This window comes from Scyliorhinus torazame, chromosome 11 (assembly GCF_047496885.1).
Source record: "Scyliorhinus torazame isolate Kashiwa2021f chromosome 11, sScyTor2.1, whole genome shotgun sequence".
NCBI lineage: Eukaryota > Metazoa > Chordata > Chondrichthyes > Carcharhiniformes > Scyliorhinidae > Scyliorhinus > Scyliorhinus torazame.
In genome coordinates, this window is record NC_092717.1 from 60906012 (window position 1) to 60926583 (window position 20572).

At 47.8% G+C, this 20572-nt stretch overlaps 1 protein-coding gene across 1 annotated transcript in view; it reads left to right on the forward strand.

Moving 5' to 3' along the window:
• itga9 (integrin, alpha 9) overlaps nucleotides 1-20572 on the forward strand; it is a 936771-nt gene that overhangs the window by 886038 nt on the left and 30161 nt on the right. The window contains exon 27 of the mRNA XM_072467362.1: nucleotides 6169-6288. Within this exon, the coding sequence (XP_072323463.1) occupies nucleotides 6169-6288 (120 nt within the window). The remainder of the gene's footprint in view (nucleotides 1-6168; nucleotides 6289-20572) is intronic.

Here is a 20572-nt window from a genome sequence, read left to right on the forward strand (position 1 = left end):
AGAGAATCGTGAACAAGGACTCCCAAGTCCCTTTGTGCTTCTGATTTCCTAAGCATCTCCCCATTTAGAAAATAGTCTATGCCTCCATTTCTCGTTCCAAAGTGCATAACCTCACACTTTTCCACATTGTATTCCATCTGCCACTTTTATGCTCATTCACTCACTCGACTCTGCATAGAACCAATGAATGCTAGTGTCAGTAAGAAATGTAAAACAGTTTTAAAAATATTCATTCATTGATAAAATTCCACTTGCCTAAAAAAAATCTCTCTTTTACTATAGCCCAATAATAATGTCAATCATTCAGACTATTTGAAGTATCACTGACAAACTATCAAATAAACATTGTGAGATTGACAGCAAAGATCAGAGATCCAGAACTGTTAATCAAGCAATGTTTTTCCTGGGGCTCAGGTGTTTCAACAGGATTTCTGGACTCATAATGAGGCTTGACTGAGGGTTCAGAAATCCATTAGCCCGATGAAAAACCTGAGCCCAGGGAAAAAATGCTGCTGGTACTATAATGTTCACATAATGTGGCTTCCAAGAGTGGTGGAAGTGGAGATGCTGAATGACTTCAAAAGTAAATTGGATGGACACTTGAGAGAAATAAACTTGCAGGACTCCGGCATGGATTGTGGGAATGGCTGCAGTGGGATTACTCCACAGAAAGGTGATGTGGACTTTATAGGCTCTCCTTCTGTGCTGTTACGACTGTGGCTGGAAGTTTATGCTGTGGTGGTTGCCTTGTACTTGTGACTGAGAAATCAGTGGTGAGCCTCACTCTCCTTTGGCAGCTGACCCCGCAGCGAGCTTGGCCGTTAATTGGCTCAGGGTGAGATTTATGCTCCCATCTGGGAATGAGTCAGTTTGAGAGTTAGCAGGTGCCTGTGAGGGGAATGGGGGCTCCAGGTTCAGGAGGGCTGTGTGGGCAGAGAACATACTAGCTGGGGGCAGGGAGATGGTGTGGGTTCCCAAACAAGTGGAACCTCCTCACTGCCCCTCAACCACAAAAGAGGCACCAGGTTTCACACACGGGTTCACCGACGGTGGCAAGGGGAGGATCTTAAGTTGCTATTAAGTGGCAAATGCACAGAATTGTTATGATGCAGAAGGAGGCCATTTGAAATGAAATGAAAATGAAATGAAATGAAAATCACTTATTGTCACAAGTAGGCTTCAAATGAAGTTACTGTGAAAAGCCCCTAGTCACCACATTCCGGCACCTGTTTGGGGAGGCTGGTACGGGAATTGAACCCGCGCTGCTGGCTGCTTTGATTTGCTTTAAAGCCAGCTATTTAGCCCTGTGCTAAACCAGCCCATCATGTCTACACCAGCTCTCCAAATGGGCATCATGACTTAATGCCATTCCCCTGCCTTTTCCCCGTACCCCTGTGCTTTGATTGTATTCTGTGCTTTAGTTATTCTGTTCTAAAATTTGTGCCAACACGAAGGTTTTCTTTCAGCCTTGCTGTTCCTGTAATCAAAGGATGCTATTGATACTTTACACCTTCATTAAACTTCAAATGTAACAGTGAATGGGTGTCTGTTCTGCCACTCAAGTGCTCACCGTGAATGTGGTTGTAAACACAGCCCAAATCTTGGGAGTGGGGTCACTTGGATGACCATGTCGGCTATCACTCTGTGGAAAGATAAATCCAAAGCACCTGCCCTAATCCACCCTAGTAGGGGGAAGCAGTCCACAGATTATACACCTTTACACCCTTTCCAGCATCATTTAAGTTAAAGTTAAAAGCCAGGACAGACAGAGTTGCCATCTCTGGTTTGTTGCTGGTGCCACGTGATAGCGAGGCTAGGAATAGGGAGAGAGTGCAGTTAAACACGTGGCTGCAGGAATGGTGTAGGAGGGAGGGCTTCAGCTATTTGGATAATTGGAGCGCATTCTGGGGAAGGTGGGACTTGCACAAGCAGGACGGGTTGCATCTGAACCAGAGGGGCACCAATATCCTGGGAGAGAGGTTTTCTAGTACTCTTCGGGAGGGTTTAAACTAATTTGGCAGGGGAATAGGAACCGGATTTGTAGTCCAGCAACTAAGGTAGCCGATATTCAGGATGCCAAAGCGTGTAATGAGGCAGTGGGGAAGGGAACACTGACAAAGGAGAGTACCTGCAGGCACGGAGATGGGTTGAAGTGTGTATACTTCAACGCAAGAAGCATCAGGAATAAGGTGGGTGAACTTAAGGCATGGATCGGTACTTGGGACTACGATGTGGTGGCCATCACGGAAACTTGGATAGTAGAGGGGCAGAAATGGTGGTTGGAGGTCCCTGGTTATAGATGTTTTAATAAGATTAGGGAGGGTGGTAAAAGAAGTGGGGGGGGGGGCATTGTTAATTAGAGATAGTATAACAGCTGCAGAAAGGCAGTTCAATGAGTATCTGCCTACTGAGGTAGTATGGGTTGAAGTCAGAAATAGGAAAGGAGCAGTCACCTTGTTAGGAGTTTTCTATAGGCCCCCCAATAGTAGCAGAGATGTGGAGGAACAGATTGGGAAACAGATTTTGGAAAGGTGCAGAAGTCACAGGGTAGTTAGTAGTCATGGGTGACTTTAACTTCCCAAACATTGAGTGGAAACTCTTTAGATCAAATAGTTTGGATGGGGTGGTGTTTGTGCAGTGTGTCCAGGAAGCTTTTCTAATTGTCCGACCAGAAGGGAGGCATAGAACATAGAAAATACAGCACAGAACAGGCCCTTCAGCCCACGACGTTGTGCCGAACCTTTGTCCTAGATTAATCATAGATTATCATTGAATTTACAGTGCAGAAGGAGGCCATTCGGCCCTTTGAGTCTGCACCGGCTCTTGGAAAGAGCACCCTATCCAAACTCAACACCTCCACCCAACACCAAGGGCAATTTTGGACATTAAGGGCAATTTATCATTGGCCAATCCACCTAACCTGCACATCTTTGGACTGTGGGAGGAAACCGGAGCACCCGGAGGAAACCCACGCAGTCATGGGGAGGACGTGCAGACTCCGCACAGACAGTGACCCAAGCCAGAATCGAACCTGGGACCCTGGAGCTGTGAAGCAATTGTGCTATCCACAATGCTACCGTGCTGCCCTTAAGAACAAATAAATCTACACTATATCATTTTGCCGTAATCCATGTACCTATCCAATAGCTGCTTGAAGGTCCCTAATGTTTCCGACTCAACTACTTCCACAGGCAGTGCATTCCATGCCCCCACTACTCTCTGGGTAAAGAACCTACCTCTGATATCCCTCCTATATCTTCCACCTTTCACCTTAAATTTATGTCCCCTTGTAATGGTTTGTTCCACCCGGGGAAAAAGTCTCTGACTGTCTACTCTATCTATTCCCCTGATCATCTTATAAACCTCTATCAAGTCGCCCCTCATCCTTCTCCGTTCTAATGAGAAAAGGCCTAGCACCCTCAACCTTTCCTCATAAGACCTACTCTCCATTCCAGGCAACATCCTCGTAAATCTCCTTTGCAACTTTTCCAAAGCTTCCACAGCCCTCCTTACTATCCACAACTCCTGCAAATTTACTGACCCACCCTTCAACTCCCTCATCCAAGTCATTAATGAAAATCATCTGAATTTGAAGACGATACGAAGATTGGTGGTGTTGTGGATAGTGAGGAAGGCTTTTGTCGGCTGCAAAGAGACATAGATAGGATGCAGAGCTGGGCTGAGAAGTGGCAGATGGAGTTTAACCCTGAAAAGTATGAGGTTGTCCATTTTGGAAGGACAAATATGAATGCGGAATACATGGTTAATGGTAGAGTTCTTGGCAATGTGGAGGAGCAGAGAGATCTTGGGGTCTATGTTCATACATCTTTGAAAGTTGCCACTCAAGTGGATAGAGCTGTGAAGAGGGCCTATGGTGTGCTCCCGTTCATTAATAGAGGGATTGAATTTAAGAGCCGTGAGGTGATGATGCAGCTGTACAAACTGTGGTAAGGCCACATTTGGAGTACTGTGTACAGTTCTGGTCGCCTCATTTTAGGAAGGATGTGGAAGCTTTGGAAAAGTTGCAAAAAAGATTTACGAGGATGTTGCCTGGAATGGAGAGTAGGTCTTACGAGGAAAGGTTGAGGGTGCTAGGCCTTTTCTCATTAGAACGGAGAAGGATGAGGGGCGACTTGATAGAGGTTTATAAGATGATCAGGGGAATAGATAGAGTAGACAGTCAGAGACTTTTTCCCCAGGTGGAACAAACCATTATAAGGGGACATAAATTTAAGGTGAATGGTGGAAGATATAGGGGGGATGTCAGAGGTAGGTTCTTTACCCAGAGTGTAGTGGGGGCATGGAATGCACTGCCTGTGGAAGTAGTTGAGTCGGAAACATTAGGGACCTTCAAGCAGCTATTGGATAGGTACATGGATTACGGTAGAATGATATAGTGTAGATTAATTTGTTCTTAAGGGCAGCACGGTAGCATTGTGGATAGCACAATTGCTTCACAGCTCCCGGGTCCCAGGTTCGATTCCGGCTTGGATCACTGTCTGTGCGGAGTCTGCACATCCTTCCCGTGTGTGCGTGGGTTTCCTCCGGGTGCTCCGGTTTCCTCCCACAGTCCAAAGATGTGCAGGTTAGGTGGATTGGCCATGATAAATTGCCCTTAGTGTCCAAAATTGCCCTTAGTGTTGGGTGGAGGTGTTGACCTTGGGTAGGGTGCTCTTTCCAAGAGCCGGTGCAGACTCAATGGGCCGAATGGCCTCCTTCTGCACTGTAAATTCTATGATAATCTATGATTAATCGAGGGCAAAGGTTCGGCACAACATCGTGGGCCGAAGGGCCTGTTCTGTGCTGTATTTTTCTATGTTCTATGTTCTATTTGTATATGTACCTGGAACTTCTGGTTCAAGAAGGCAACTCATCACCTTACCTTGAGCAATTAGGGACGGGCAACAAATGCTTCCCATGCCAGTAACACTCACATCCCATCAGAACCCTTGCCCTTTCTATAAAAAAAAATGATAATGACTAAAACCTTCCATCCTCATTTGCGGCTGGGATGTTTGGGTGTTGCTAAGAGTGACGGGATTTTGGCTGGAACGCCAAATTTTCCATTCCCACTCACAACGGATCCCACGACAGAGGAAACTGGAGAATCCCCCCCACCCCCGCAACATTTTGAAATCTTTGTCTCCAAAGGAGGCATGTGGTCTTCACGCTGGTTAATCAACCCCCTTCCCAGTGATCGATTAGCTTTGCCAAGGAAAGGCTTGGCACCTTTAAGAAGGCTTCGTGGAGCGTTTGGGTATTTTGATTATATGAAAACCAGAATATTTGGTGAAGGCCATTAACTCGCTCCATCATGGCCTCTTAACCCTGCCAGAGCCACCAGATGGCAGTTTGTTCCATGTTCTCCCTTACTGAAAGTTAAAGAGCAATACAACTGAGCAGAATCCACTGTAATCTCAGTCCATTTTGCATCCCTCAAGGGAAAATCAGACATTGTGCCCTCTCCAGTCTCAAAATGTTGCAGAGAATGAATATTTATTTGCAAGAATGATTGTCTATGCTAATAATGTAGCTGAACTATTTACTCACCCAGTAATTTGTTTTACAAGAAAATGTATAATTTTTATTATTGAATGGAAAAATTAGCACTTGCATTTATACAGCCCCTTTCATGACCATTGAAAGTTCCAAAACAGTTTTACAGCCAGTTTTACAGCATAGTTCCTGCTGTAATGTAGGAAACATGGTAATTAATTTGATAATGACCTGTTAATCTATTTTTTGTGGTATTGAGAGGGATAAATGCTAGCCAACACACAGGGGACAGCTCCACTGTCCTTCTCCATGGGATTTTTACCGTTCACCCTTGGTTTCAGATCTTGTGCAAAAGGCAGCACCTCTAACAGTGCAGCACTCAATAATGCATTGATTTGTGTGCTCAAGTGGGACTTGCAGCCGCTACCTTCTGACTCAACATGTTCCGTCATGTGACATGGTTAGTGTAGGAATGATTTGTGCTGCTAAGAAAACCTGAGGTTTCATGATTGATACTTTTGAAAGTTGGTATACGGTTTCCACATAAGTACTCCCCTCACAGTCAGATTGAGGTGTCTCACAAATGTATTGGCACCGTGTGTGATGTCTTAGCGTTTTGCCCGTTAGGGTCACTGAATCCCATTGTGTAACGCAGCTTTCCTTTTTGTCTAGATGGTGTTTGAAGCCTTGCACAATATGGAGCCGCGTGGCTACGTTGTGGGATGGATCATCGCCATCAGCCTTTTTGTGGGAATCCTCATTTTCCTGTTACTCGCTATCTTGCTGTGGAAGGTAAACTGGTTTACGATCTCTCAGAGCAGTCTTAGATTTTTCTACGGAAGCAGACATTTTCCTTTGTTCTTCCTTCCAGTGTGGATAAACCATAGCTCATGATTATCCATTATCTATTTAGTGGTTTAAATGCTTCCGACAATATTAACACATTTAGCACAAATGGAATGGAACAACACTTGGATGTAGCAGATCACTGCCCACATGGGCCATTCCAACAACCTGGGAGGTTGCTGCCTCACTTTAACAACTCAAATGCTGTGTGAAAGGAGAATGAACTAGTAATTTATTTTGATTCGCAGGATTTGGATACTACTAATGTTCTATTTAATATCCATCTCTACTTAGCCTGGGGTGGTGGTTGTGGGATTTCATCTTGAGCCACTGCAGACCTTGTGGTGATGGTGCTATAAGGGAATTGCCATATTTGGGCGGCATGGTAGCACAGCGGTTAGCACTGTTGCTTCATATTGCCAGGGACCTGGGATCGATTCCCGGCTTGGATCGCTGTCTGTGCGGCATCTGCACGTTCTTCCCGTGTCTGCATGGGTTTCCTCCGAGTGCTTTGGTATCCTCCCACAAGTCCCAAAAGAAATGTTTGTTAGGTGAATTGGCCATTCTGAATTCTCCCTAAGTGTACCTGAACAGGCGCCGGAGTGTACACACATGAGACAAGCCCATTATAACTTCACAAGCCTTATGTGAAATGGATTACACATCAGAATTATAGCTTGAGGAAGACAATTACATTGAATTTACATGTGCACAGAATCTAGACTATCGTGCATCTTATGACAACTTGCACCTTCCTTGTGGGGACTTTCAATGGCTCTTGTAAATTATTACAGTGCTCATTCATTCACTATTCTCTTTTCTCAGGATATAGAGGAAATGTGCAAGAGTTGAAAATATTGCACTATTTGGAGTTTAATTCATTTCTCGTTGACACTATTCATTCTTGACGTAACTATTTTGTTTCATAGTTCCTGCCACTATCTATTGACTGTAATTTCTGGAGTGTTCATATATCTGCAAACATTTAGGACTTTGAGGATTGACTTAGAGAGTACACATTTTCGTTTTTAGCTGATGAAGATTCTAGAAGCTTCAGATTGGTTTTAGTAAATGACAAAACACTGAGGGTGCAAACTGAATTCAAGAACTAAATAATGCATATCTTTGCTGTTCCAAATTGGAGTTGCCAAAAATGTCAGCTCTGTGGATCCGGCACACTTTGTTCAAGTTAGAGGGGTCTCTGTTTCCTTTTCTCCAGCCAACACTGCATCAAGCAGCAAGAGCAACTACTTGAATTGATATAGCATCTTTAACAAAGAAAAACATCCCGAGGTGCTGGGACATGGGCGTTGGGTTAACTAGGCTAATTCAAAGGAGGTGATCACTGCCATTATCCTCTGCACCTTATGAAATGTCAGTTGCATGTGCTGAATATATACAAAAGATTAACAATGCTTTTTAACTGCAGACTCTCAATTGCCTTATTTGAAAACAGCAGAGGTAAAACTGTCTGTATGGCTGTGACTGACATGCCACTTAGAATAGAATCATAGAATCATAGAAGTTTACAGCATGGAAACAGGCCCTTCGGCCCAACCAGCCCATGCCGCCCAGTTTTTACCATTAAGCTAGTCACTTTATCTGACACTGTTAATGGCAGCTGAGGGGAAAGGAGGACTGGCTCCCCTCTTTTTCCACTGCTTGTTTGACCGAAATGGAGTTCTTAAATAAATAAATGCTCCAACTCTCACACACATGCCTTCATCAAGGGTTCACACACATGCATACCAATAAGTCCAATAAAAGTCAGTAGTGTATGGAACTTGTGAATTGACAACTTGGGTGGGCTCGATGTTCTTTCTGGATTCTGCATAAAGAAAATTTGAAGATGTTGAGAGGCAATCTTTTCTTCGCTGGTCAGCAGCTGCTGCATTGGTTCTTAAAACACTACCTGTGGTTTGTGGATGATCAAACAATTGGCAGGGTTCGAGCACGAAGGGTAGATGGAGAGATAGAGCGAGAGGACCCTGTTTCTTTTGTTCTCCTCTTCTTCTGTTCTCTAACTTGGGAGAAAAACAGTTTCTTAACAAAGAGAGTTAGTTGTTTCATCACATCATCCTCTCTTATCGACTGACCATTTACCTAAACATGGTCATAGCAAGTTGATTCCAGGTCCATGGTTTGAGTGTGATTATACTATGGCTGGTGAATCACATAACTAGTGCTGTAGATAGAGCTTTAAACTAAATAGTGGGGGGACAGGGAAGGGCTCAGTTGTATGGAGAAATAGAAAATCAAAGTTAAAGAGAAGGTAGAAGTGCAGGTTAATGACAAGGACTTTAAATTGGTTAAAGCAGCTGAGGGGTCAGGAGAGGTTCGTAAAGTTTCCAGAACACCTAATAGAACAGAGAGTATAGAAGCTGGCAGGAATCTAAAAGGCGACAAATATGAGAAGGGAGGTGGTCAAGGCAAGACTGAGGGTGTTGTACCTAAATGTGAGCAGTATACGGAACAAGGTAAATGAGCTTTTTGCACACATTGAAATTGGCCAATACTATGTTGTGGGCTTCACAGAGACGTGGCTCTGCTAGGGGATCAGGGCTGGGATCTAAATATCCAAGGATAAAGCGCCCTTTCGAAAGGACGGGCAGATGGGCAGAGGGGTGGGTTGCACTGATAGTAAGGCATGAAATTAAATTGATAGCAAGAAGCAATGTAGGATCAGAAGGCATATAATCTGTATGGGTAGAATGAGGAATCGCAAAGGAAAAATTACCACAATGGGAGTTATGTATAGGCCCCCTAGCTGTAGTCAGGTTGTGGGGCAGAAAATACATTGGGAGATAGGAAAGGCATATAAGAAAGGCAATATTACAATAATCATGGCAGACTTCAATATGCAGGTGGACTGGGAAAATCAAGTTGGTCTTGGATCCCAAGAAAAGGAAATTGTGGAATATCTAAGAGATGGTTTTTTGGAGCAGCTTGTGACAGAGCCCACCAGGGAACAGTCAATTCTGGATTTGGTGATGTGCGATGAGGCAGACTTGATTAGGGAACTTAAGGTGAAGGAACCCTTAGGGGGCAGTGACCACAATATGATAGAATGTACCCTGCAGTTTGAGAGGGAGAAGCTGGAATCAGATGTAATGGTATTAAAATTAAATAAAGATAACAACAGAGACATGAGGGAGGAGCTGGTGGGATGTATCAGGGGTAATACGGGACACCATGAATGCCGAGGAGCTATTGGAGGACAGATGCTGGGTCCCGATTGGATCTGCCGCCTACTGGGCTCCACCCAGATAGGCGGGGTACAAGAACCCGTTTTACTCCCCGCAGCTGCATTCTGTGACTGAGCTGCTGGGGAACAAGTCTGAACAAGTCTACTCAATAAATCCTCGATTGAAGTTCTCTACATCGCGCCTCGTGTGTGATCGATGGTGGTACAATTTATTGAGCAGACTTAAAAAGGAATATGGAGCTCCGGATCGCCCCGGAGTGCCTGCGAATCGGTCCCAAGCAGCTAACGCAACATCGGCGTTTAAACACTGGCTGGCGTGCTTTGAGGGGTACCTCCGAACGGCCCCCGGCAGACCAACGGAAGACCAGAAGATGCAGGTCCTGCATTCCAGAGTGAGTCCCGAAATCTACGCACCCATCGAGGACGCGGAAGAATTCCCAGCGGCGAAACAGACCTACATTAGGCCCGCCAACCAGGTCTACGCTGCTACCAGCTCGCGACAAGACGACAAATCCCCGCTGGACGAATTCTTCAATGCGCTGACGATCCTGGGAAGAAACTGCGACTGCCCAGCGGTTACGGCGAACGAACATACGGACCTCCTGATCAGAGACGCTTATGTAGCAGATTTGGCATCGTCCCAAATTCGCCAGAGACTTTTAGAGAAAGACTCTCTCGGACTCACAGAGGCACGGGCCCTTGCAGCCTCCCTCAACGTGGCCTCACTAAATCGCCCGCGCCTATGCCCCCGACCGCACTACAGCCCCTTGGGCTCCGTGGACCCCCGCCGCGACCGACCCCCCGGCAGCCCCCACCCCTCCGCAAGCGTGCACGGCCAGAATCCCAAACCACCCGGGGGGGCCCCGCTCCTACTTTTGCGGGCAGCCGAAACACCCCTGCCAGCGCTGCCCGGCCCGCTCGGCCACCTGTAAAAGCAAAAAGGGGCACTACGCAGCAGTGTGCCAGTCCCGTGGGGTCGCCGCTATCTCCAGGGAACAAACGGGACTACGGGCCCAGCGACCCACGGGCGGCCAACAGGCGCCGCCATTTTGGACACCGGACACCACGAGGGGGGGACGGGCGCCGCCATCTTCCTACCCACTGGCCGCGTGCGATCCATGGGAGTGGCCATTTTGTCCATCCCCGGCAGCGTGCGATCCATGGACGCCGCCATCTTGGCTGACAGGCAAGGACCCCAGCGTGGACGGCTCCACACTACCTGAAGACAACGATCTGGTACACCAACCACGTTTGGCATCGGTGACCCTCGACCAGTTGCGGCCCCGGCGCTCCAGCCGACAACGACAAAGGTGCTGGTGAACGGGCACAAGACGCCGTGTTTGATCGACTCAGGGAGCACAGAGAGTTTTATTCATCTGGACACGGTAAGACGCTGTTCCCTGGTAATTCGGCCAAGCACCCAAAAAATGTTTCCTGGCGGCGGGGTCCCACTCCGTTGCAATCAAATGGTTTTGCATCGCAAACCTAATGGTGCAGGGGAGAGAGTTCAAAAATTACCGGCTGTATGTCCTCCCCCATCTCTGCACTCCCACCCTCCTGGGGTTGGACGTCCAATGCAACCTCCAGAGCTTAACATTTAAATTTGGCGGCCCTATACCCCCACTGACTATCAGCGGCCTCGCGACACTCAAGGTCGAACCGCCCTCCTTGTTTGCGAACCTCACCCCGGATTGCAAACCCGTCGCCACTAGGAGCAGACGGTACAGCACCCAGGAGCGGACGTTTATCAGGTCCGAAGTCCAGCGGCTGCTGAAGGAAGGCATAATCCAGGCCAGCAATAGTCCCTGGAGAGCTCAGGTGGTAGTGGTGAAGACAGGGGAGAAGCAGAGGATGGTCGTAGACTACAGTCAGACCATCAACAGGTACACACAGCTAGATGCGTACCCTCTTCCCCGCATATCCGACATGGTCAATCGGATTGCACAGTACAAGGTCTTCTCCACCGTGGACCTTAGGTCCGCCTACCACCAGCTCCCCATTCGCCCCGGTGGCCGCAAGTACACTGCCTTCGAAGCAGACAGGCGGCTATACCACTTCTTAAGGGTTCCATTCGGCGCCACGAACGGAGTTTCGGTCTTCCAACGGGAGATGGATCGAATGGTTGACCAGCACGGTTTACGGGCCACGTTCCCGTACCTCGATAACGTCACCATCTGCGGCCACGACCAGCAGGACCACGACGCCAACCTCCGCAAATTCCTCCAGACCGCTAACGCCCTCAACCTCACCTACAACGAGGAAAAATGCGTGTTTAGCACCGACCGTCTAGCCATCTTGGGCTACGTAGTGCGTAATGGAGTGATAGGCCCCGACCCTGAACGCATGCACCCCCTCATGGAGTTCCCTCTTCCCCACTGTGCCAAAGCCCTGAAACGCTGCCTGGGCTTCTTTTCTTATTACGCCCTGTGGGTCCCCCAGTACGCAGACAAGGCCCGCCCACTAATCCAGTCCACTACTTTTCCCCTGTCGACAGAGGCCCGCCAGGCCTTCAGCCGCATCAAAGCGGATATCGCAAAGGCCACGATGCGCGTCATCGACGAGTCCCTTCCCTTCCAAGTCGAGAGCGACGCATCCGACGTAGCTCTGGCGGCCACTCTCAACCAAGCGGGCAGACCCGTGGCCTTTTTCTCCCGGACCCTCCACGCTTCAGAAATTCACCACTCCTCAGTAGAAAAGGAGGCCCAAGCCATAGTGGAAGCTGTGTGACATTGGAGGCATTACCTGGCCGGTAGGAGATTCACTCTCCTCACTGACCAACGGTCGGTAGCCTTCATGTTCGATAATGCACAGCGGGGCAAGATAAGGAACGACAAGATCCTGCGGTGGAGGATCGAACTCTCCACCTACAACTATGAGATCTTGTACCGTCCCGGAAAGCTGAACGAGCCATCCGATGCCCTATCTCGCGGCATATGTGCCAACGCACAAGTGGACCGCCTCCAAGCCCTCCACGAGGACCTCTGTCATCCGGGGGTCACTCGCTTCTACCACTTTATAAAGGCCCGCAACCTCCCGTACTCCGTCGAGGAGGTCCGAACAGTCACCAGAAACTGCCAAATCTGCGCAGAATGCAAACCGCATTTTTTCAGGCCAGATAGAGCGCACCTGATTCAGGCTTCCCGTCCTTTTGAACGCCTCAGTCTGGATTTCAAAGGCCCCCTCCCCTCCACCGATCGCAACACATACTTTCTTAACATCATTGACGAATACTCCTGTTTCCCCTTCGCCATCCCCTGCCCCGACGTGACCGCGGCCACGGTCATTAAAGCCCTCTGCACCATCTTTACCCTGTTCGGTTTCCCCGCCTACATCCATAGCGATAGGGGGTCCTCCTTCATGAGTGACGAGCTGCGTCAATTCCTGCTCAGCAAGGGCATAGCCTCGTGCAGGACGACCAGCTACAACCCCCGGGGGAACGGGCAGGTAGAGAGGGAGAACGGAACGGTCTGGATGACCGTCCTACTGGCCCTACGGTCTAGGAGTCTCCCAACTTCCCGCTGGCAGGAAGTCCTCCCGGATGCCCTTCATTCTATCTGGTCCCTGCTGTGCACCACCACGAACCAAACTCCGCAATAGCGCCTCCTTGTCTTCCCTAGGAAGTCTGCTTCTGGAACGTCACTTCCGACCTGGCTGGCAGCCACGGGACCCATCCTGCTCCGGAAACATGTGCAGCGCACAAATCAGACCCACTGGTGGAAAAGGTACATCTACTCCACGCCAACCCGCAGTACGCCTATGTGGCGTTCCCAGACGGCCGACAGGACACGGTCTCTCTGCAGGACCTGGCGCCCGCCGGAGCTCCCCACACCCCCCTAACACCAATCACCACCCCCTCACTCCTGCCGGTGCACCCCACAGTCACCCCCTTCCTGGGGGGATCTGTTCTCCTCCCAGGTCCGCCCAGGAGTAAGGAAACAGAGAGGGACAGCGCGATGCTCCCAGAGTTGACCGGACCCGAACCAGCACCACCACCACCACCACCCGGGCTGAGACGATCGGAGAGGGCGACCAGAGCACCATCTCGACTCATTGAGTCGACTTAAGATGTATATAATTCAGTGGCCCAGTAAAGCGGCATAGTTAACGCTGCTAATCGGGTAAAATGCGAACAATTCAGTGGTCCAGTAAAAGCGGCATGATTGTAAATAGTTCAATGGTTGAGGCACCGACCCTGTAAACCCCTACCACAATACCACCCACCACCCCGCCGGGTTCTTTTTTAACAAGGGGAGAAATGTGGTGGTATGTATTAGGGGTAATACGGTACACCATGAATACCGAGCAGCTATTGGAGGACAGATGCTGGGTCCCGATTGGATCTGCCGCCTACTGGGCTCCACCCAGATAGGCGGGGTATAAGAACCCGGTTTACTCCCCGCAGCTGCATTCTGTGACTGAGCTGCTGGGGAACAAGTCTGAACAAGTCTGCTCAATAAAGCCTCGATTGAAGTTCTCTACGTCTCGCCTCGTGTGTGATCGATGGTGCTACACTGGCCAGAGTTGATTGGAAAAGGAACCTAGCAGGGAAGACAGTGGAACAGCAATGGCAGGAGTTTTTAGGGGTTATTCGGGAGGCACAATAGAAATTCATCCCAAGGAGGAGGAAACATGCTGAGGGGAGGACGAGGCATCCATGGCTGACAAGGGAAATCAAGGACAGCATAAAAGTAAAAGAAAAAGCTAAAATGTGGCGAGGATTAGTGGGAAGGCAGAGGATTGGGAAGCCTTTGAAAGCGAGCAGAGGTCAAGTAAAAAAGCAAAAAGGAGGGAGAAGATGAAATATGAGTGTAAGCCAGCTAGTGATATAAAAGAATACAGCAAGAGTCTTTTTTCAATATCTAAAAGTTAAGAGAGAGGCAAGAATAGATATTGGACCACTGGACAATGAGGCTGGAGAAGTACTAATAGGAAACAAAGAAATGGCAAAGGAACTGAATAATTACTTTGCATTAGTCTTCACGGTGGAAGACATCAGTGGGACACTAGAGCTTCTGGAGAATGAGGGGACAGAGATGAGTGTAATGGCCGTCACTAATAAGAATGTTCTGGGGAAACTGAAATGTCTGAAGGTGGATAAACTACCCGTCAAATTCAACTGTCAAAATTTCCAAAGGACCTGTCAATAGGACTCGTCACAACTTTCAAGAGGACCTACCAAAGTGCCAAGCAGAATTGTCGAAAGCACCTGTCAGGCCGTCCAGGCATTCAAAAGTCTTGCTCTTTAAATATTTGAAAACCAATGTCTGCAGTGTTTGTTTAAAAAAATCATTGCTTGCTATTTCGCTCTGTCTATTGACGTACGCCTAAAGATTTCCATACTGGATACGTGCTTCATGACTGATTTCACAATCATCCACTATCTAAGTAGGATGCCTGCTATTTCACAGTTTGATTGAAAATTACAAATGGTTATGCACTCTTTGGAAGTTGGATTTTGCTGTTATAAGGTTTTCTGTTGTAGGAATGTAAACATCATTAATGGGTTTAGGAATAAGTGTTTTTTTCAATTTAATTAAGTATGCAACAGACACTTAGAACTTTATTATATCTCCTCTCTACATGGGTTCTGAGATCTGCCCATGGCGGATACGAGGTGAGTTAGCATGGTAGATGCAAATGCAAAGAGCATTGGGTGGAGTAGCATGGGTTGGCATGAGTTGGCACGAAGTTGACATGAGGCTACGAAGGTCAGTGCATGGGCATAAGCCGAAACGAGGGTCCTATATCGAAACAAAGGAAACTATAAAGGTCTGTGGTGTGAGTTGACTAAGATAGATTGGGACACTTCATTAAAAGACACGACAAAAGATTAGGAGTGGCTAATATTTGTGGAATGTCTATATGCTTCGTAAGAAGTCTTACAACACTCGGTTAAAGTCCAACAGGTTTGTTTCAAATCACTAGGTTTTGGAGCACTGCTCCTCCCTCAGGTGAATGAAGAGGTAGGTTCCAGGAATATATATATAGACAAAGTCAAAGATGCAAGAAGATGATTTTAATGCGAGCATTTGCAGGTAATTAAGTCTATAGGTCCAGAGAGAGGGGTAATCCCAGGTTAAAGAGGTGTGAATTGTCTCAAGCCAGGACAGTTGGTAGGATTTTGCAAGCCCGGGCCAGATGGTGGGGGGAGAATGTAATGCGACATGAATCCAAGGTCCCGATTGAGGCCGTACTCATGTGTGCGGAACTTGGCTATAAGTTTCTGCTCGGCGATTCTGCGTCGACTTCCAGTCGGGGAACACTTTAGCAGTCAAGGGCATTCAGTCTCTGATCTCCGGGTAAGCGTTCTCCAAGGCTGCCTCCAGGACACGCGGCGACGCAGAATCGAAGAACAAAAATTTACAGCCAAGTTCCGCACACATGAGTGCAGCCTCAACCGGGACCTTGGATTCATGTCGCATTACATTTACCGCGCCCCCCCCCCCCCCCCCCCCGCCACTCCATCTGGCCTGGGCTTGCGAAGTCCTACCAACTGTCCTGGCTTGAGAAAATTCACACCTCTTTAACCTGGGATTACCCCTCTCTCTGGATCTGGTACGTGCAAAAGCTCACATTCAAATCATCGTCTTGCATCTTTGTCTATATATATGTTTCTGGAACCTACCTCTTCATTCATTTGAGGAAGTGATTTGAAACAAACCTTTTGGACTTTAGCCTGGTGTTGTAAAATTTCTTATTGTGCTCATCCCAGTCCATGGCGGCATCTCCACATCATTATATGGTTTGTAACAATTATGCATGCATTTTTGGCGCAAAAACACAACAAGAAATGCAGCACAACCATGATTAACAAAATAAATTAAGGATAGTATTAGGTCCAAAGAGGAATCATATAAAGTTACTGGAAAAGTAGAAAACTTGAAGTTTGGGAGCAGTTTAGAGGACAAAGAGATTGATTAAGAGGGAAAACATAAAGTATGAAAGTAAACTTGCAAGGAACATAAAGGCAGATTGCAAAAGCTTCTGTAAGTATGCAAAGCGAAAAATATTCGTGAAGACAAATGTAGGTCCCATACAGTCAGAAACAGGGGAATTTATAATGGAGAACAAGAAAATGGAAGACCAGTTGAACAACTATTTTAGTTATCTTTCACAGAAAAATGCACAAGTAAATTCCAAGAAATGCTAGAGAACCAAGAGCCTAGTGAGAATGAGGAACTGAAGGAAACTTGTATTAATAAAAAATAGTGCTGGCTAAATTAATGGCACTGAAAGCAGATAAATCCCCAGGACCTGATGATCCATATCCCAGGGAAGAGGCCATGGAAATAGTGGATGTGCTGAATTCTGTAGATTCGGGAACAGTCCTGGCAGATTGGGGAATGACAAATGTAACCCCGCTATTTCATACGTAGAATCATAGAATTTACAGTGCAGAAGGAGTCCATTCGGCTCATCGCATCTGCACCGGCCCTTGGAAAGAGCTTAACCCACAACTCCACCTAATCCCTGTAACCCAATAACCCCACCTAACCTTATTGGACACTAAGGGCAATTTAGCAAGGCTAATCCACTTAATCTGCACGTCTTTGGACTGTGGGAGGAAACCGGAGCATCCGGAGGAAACCCACGCAGACACGGGGGAAACGTGCAGACTCCGCACAGTCAGTGGCCCAAGCCGGGAATTCAGCCTGGGACTCTGGAGCTATGAAGTAACTTTGCTAACCACTGTGCTACTGTGCTGCCCTCTAAAAAAGGAGGGAGAGAAAATAAAAGGAATTACAGATTGGTTAGCCAAACAACAGTATTTGTGCAATTGCTAAAGTCTATTATAAAGGATGAGATAACATGACATGTGGGGCGAGATCTCCGACTGTTCACGCCAGCGGAATCTTCCGGTTCCGCCAAAGGCGCACCCTCACCGTGGGTTTCCCGGAGGCATGGGATGGACTCAATGGGGAATCCCTTTGGCAGCGGCAGGACCAGAAGTTCCAGCTGCTGGCCAATGGTGGGCCATCTCCCGCCACTGAGAAACACACCTCGAGGAGGCCAAAGAATATCGCTCTTAGAAAATATACACATGATTAGTCGACGTAGATTTATGAAAGGGAAATCAAGTTTGACAAACCTACTGGAGTTGTTTTGAGGACATAGCTAGTAGGGTAAACCAGTAGATGTGGTCTATTTGGATTTTCAGAAAGTTTTTCATGAAGTACCACGTAAGAGGTTAGTGTGAAAAATTAAAGCCACATGGGATTGAGGGTAATATATTCGCATGGATTGAGAATTCGTTAGCAGACAGGAGCAAGAATAAGAATAAATAGGGAGTGATTGAACAGCCTTGTAGTGTCCAACTTGGTGGGCGAGATCAAGAATAACGTATTTTCAGCTCATTTTAATATGTCGGTGCCCGATTATCTCAAGGCCCAGGAACAAACGCCCGAGCTTGGGATACTTCACCAAGGCGCTGTTTAACACTGGTCCACACAAGCATGGACAGGGCGCAATGGCACCTGAGGGGGTCTCCCAGGCCATTGGAGGCCCAAGGTGGTCAGCCTCTGGGCATGGTTTGTACTCTGGCACTCCCACTGCCATTCAGGCACCATGGCACTGTCTACCATGGCAGTGTCACCCAGGCACCCTGGTAGCGCCATGGGAGCAACCTGGCAGCGTCACTGGCAGGTTGTCAGGCTGGCAGTGTCAAGATGCCCAGGTGCCAGGTTGCCCATGCCAGGGATCAGGCTGAGGGTGCCCTGCCTTTAAAAGGTGGGGTGAGGGATGCGGCCCTGGTGCATCTCAGGGTTGCGGCCTCAGCGGGACGTTCCTTGCCGAAGCCCAAAGAAACCTCCAAATTCCTGTTTGATAGCGGGGTAGTTCTCACCGCCTGCCCACAATGGGACTCCTTTTTGGTTAAATCACACCCATGGTCTTTTTCAGACTGGCAGGTAGTGACCAGCGCATACCACAGGCATCAGTACTTGGGTCCCAGTTATTCACAACATACATCAATTTGAACAAGGGACCAAATATAATATTTCAAAGTTTGCTGATGACTGAAAACTAGTTGGGAATGTGAATGATGAGGAGGATATTAAGAGGCTTCAGGGTGATTTGGGAAAGTTGAGTAAGTGGTCAAATAGATGGCAGATGCAGTATAACCTGGATAAGTGTGAAGTTATCCATTTTGGAAGGAAAAACAAAATGGCAGAGTATTATCATAGAATCATAGAATTTACAGTGCAGACGGAGGCTATTCGGCCCATCGAGCCTGCACCAACCCTTGGAAAGAGCACCCCACCTAAGCCCACACCTCCACCCCATCCCCACCCAACCTATTTTGGACACTAAGGACAATTTATCATGGCCAATCCACCTAACCTGCACATCTTTGGACTGCCAGAGGAAACCGGAGCACCCGGAGGAAACCCACGCAGACACGGGGAGAACGTGCAGACTCCGCACAGACAGTGACCCAAGCTGGGAATCGAACCTGGGATCCTGGAGCTGTGAAGCAACTGTGCTAACCACTTGCTATCGTGCTGATAGATTGGGAAATGTTGATATACAAAGGGTTCTGAGGAGGTCGTATGGCGCAGTGAGTACTGTTCCTGCCTCTCAGCCAGATATTCTGGGTTCGAGACCCCCCCTAGGACATGATGGCCAAGGAAGGTACGTTTATAACGTGGTCAAACAGGTTGTATGTGTCAACCCGCAAATCCTTCCAAGCATGTCAATGGCTGGCGGTAGGAGCAGCAGAGACTCCCGGTCAGCTGTGCATGATGCGAAATGGGGCCTCCCAAGATAAAAGCCCCTGGCGACAGCCCAGCGACCTGTTCTGCAAATTACTAGCTATGGAAACAGACAGAAGCCTGCTTTAGTGCTCCACTGGAAGGTGCAGGAAGAGAATAGAAGAGGACAAAGGACACCAGTCACCAAAAGCAAGAAATTTGGTGCAGCAAGCAGTGAGTGATAAAGTCTTGGTATGTTGGCCAAAGAGAAAATGCTGCAAAATCTCAGCAGGTCTGGCAGCATCTGTAGGGTGAGGAAAAAGCTAACGTTTCGAGTCCAGATGACCCTTTGTCAAAGCTAAAAGACAGAGAAAGTGGGAGATATTTATACTGTGGAGTGAGAATGAAAGATGAGTCATAGCCACAGAAACCCAGGGAAATGGAGTGCTAATGGCCACAGAAACCAAGGGGAAAGAGTGCTAATGGCAGTCCCCAAAGTGAACAAAAGGTGTGAAAGGCCAAACAGCAGAGAGCCTAACATCAGAGGGTAAACTGTGACAGATGTAGTTGTGAGGGATGGGGAAGGGGGAAGCAAAGGGGAGAAAGGGTAAGGAAGGTGGATAAGATAGGGGGGTAAATATATATAAAGAAAGAAAGAAATGGTAAAAGACAGTTAAAATGAAATGGGATGGAAACAAACGGGTCGAGGTGGGGTAGAGCTGATCATCTGAAGTTGTTGAATTCGATGTTCAGGCCTGAAGGCTGTGATGCCTCACTGAAAGATGAGATGTTGTTCCTCCAGTTTGCGTTGAGCTTCCCTGGAGCATTGCAGCAGGCCAAGGACAGACATGCGTGCATGGGAGCAGGGTCTTTTGTTAAAATGGAAAGCAACGGGAAGGTCAGGGTCTTGAATGCGCACAGACCGAAGATGCTCAGCAAAGCGATCACCCAGTCTGCGTTTGGAAGCAGCGAATGCAGTAGACCAAATTGAAAGAGGTGCAAGTGAAACACTGCTTAACCTGGAATGAGTGTTTTGGGATGTTAAGCATGGACGAGGTAAAGGGGCAGGTGTTATAACTTCTGCAATTGCATGGGAAGGGGCCATGGGTGATGGGAGAGGTGATGAGAACGAGGGGGACTCTATCCTTCTTCTGGGAGGGAGGGGAGGGGACGAGGAGAGTGGTGCGGGAAATGGCCGCACACAGTTGAGGGCCCTGTCAACAACTTTAGGTGAGACAACTTGTTATTTTTATATTCCATTTCCCTTGCAATAAACAACAACACATGGTTGCACAGTGGTGAGCACTGTTCACAGTCCCAGGTTCGATTCCCAGCT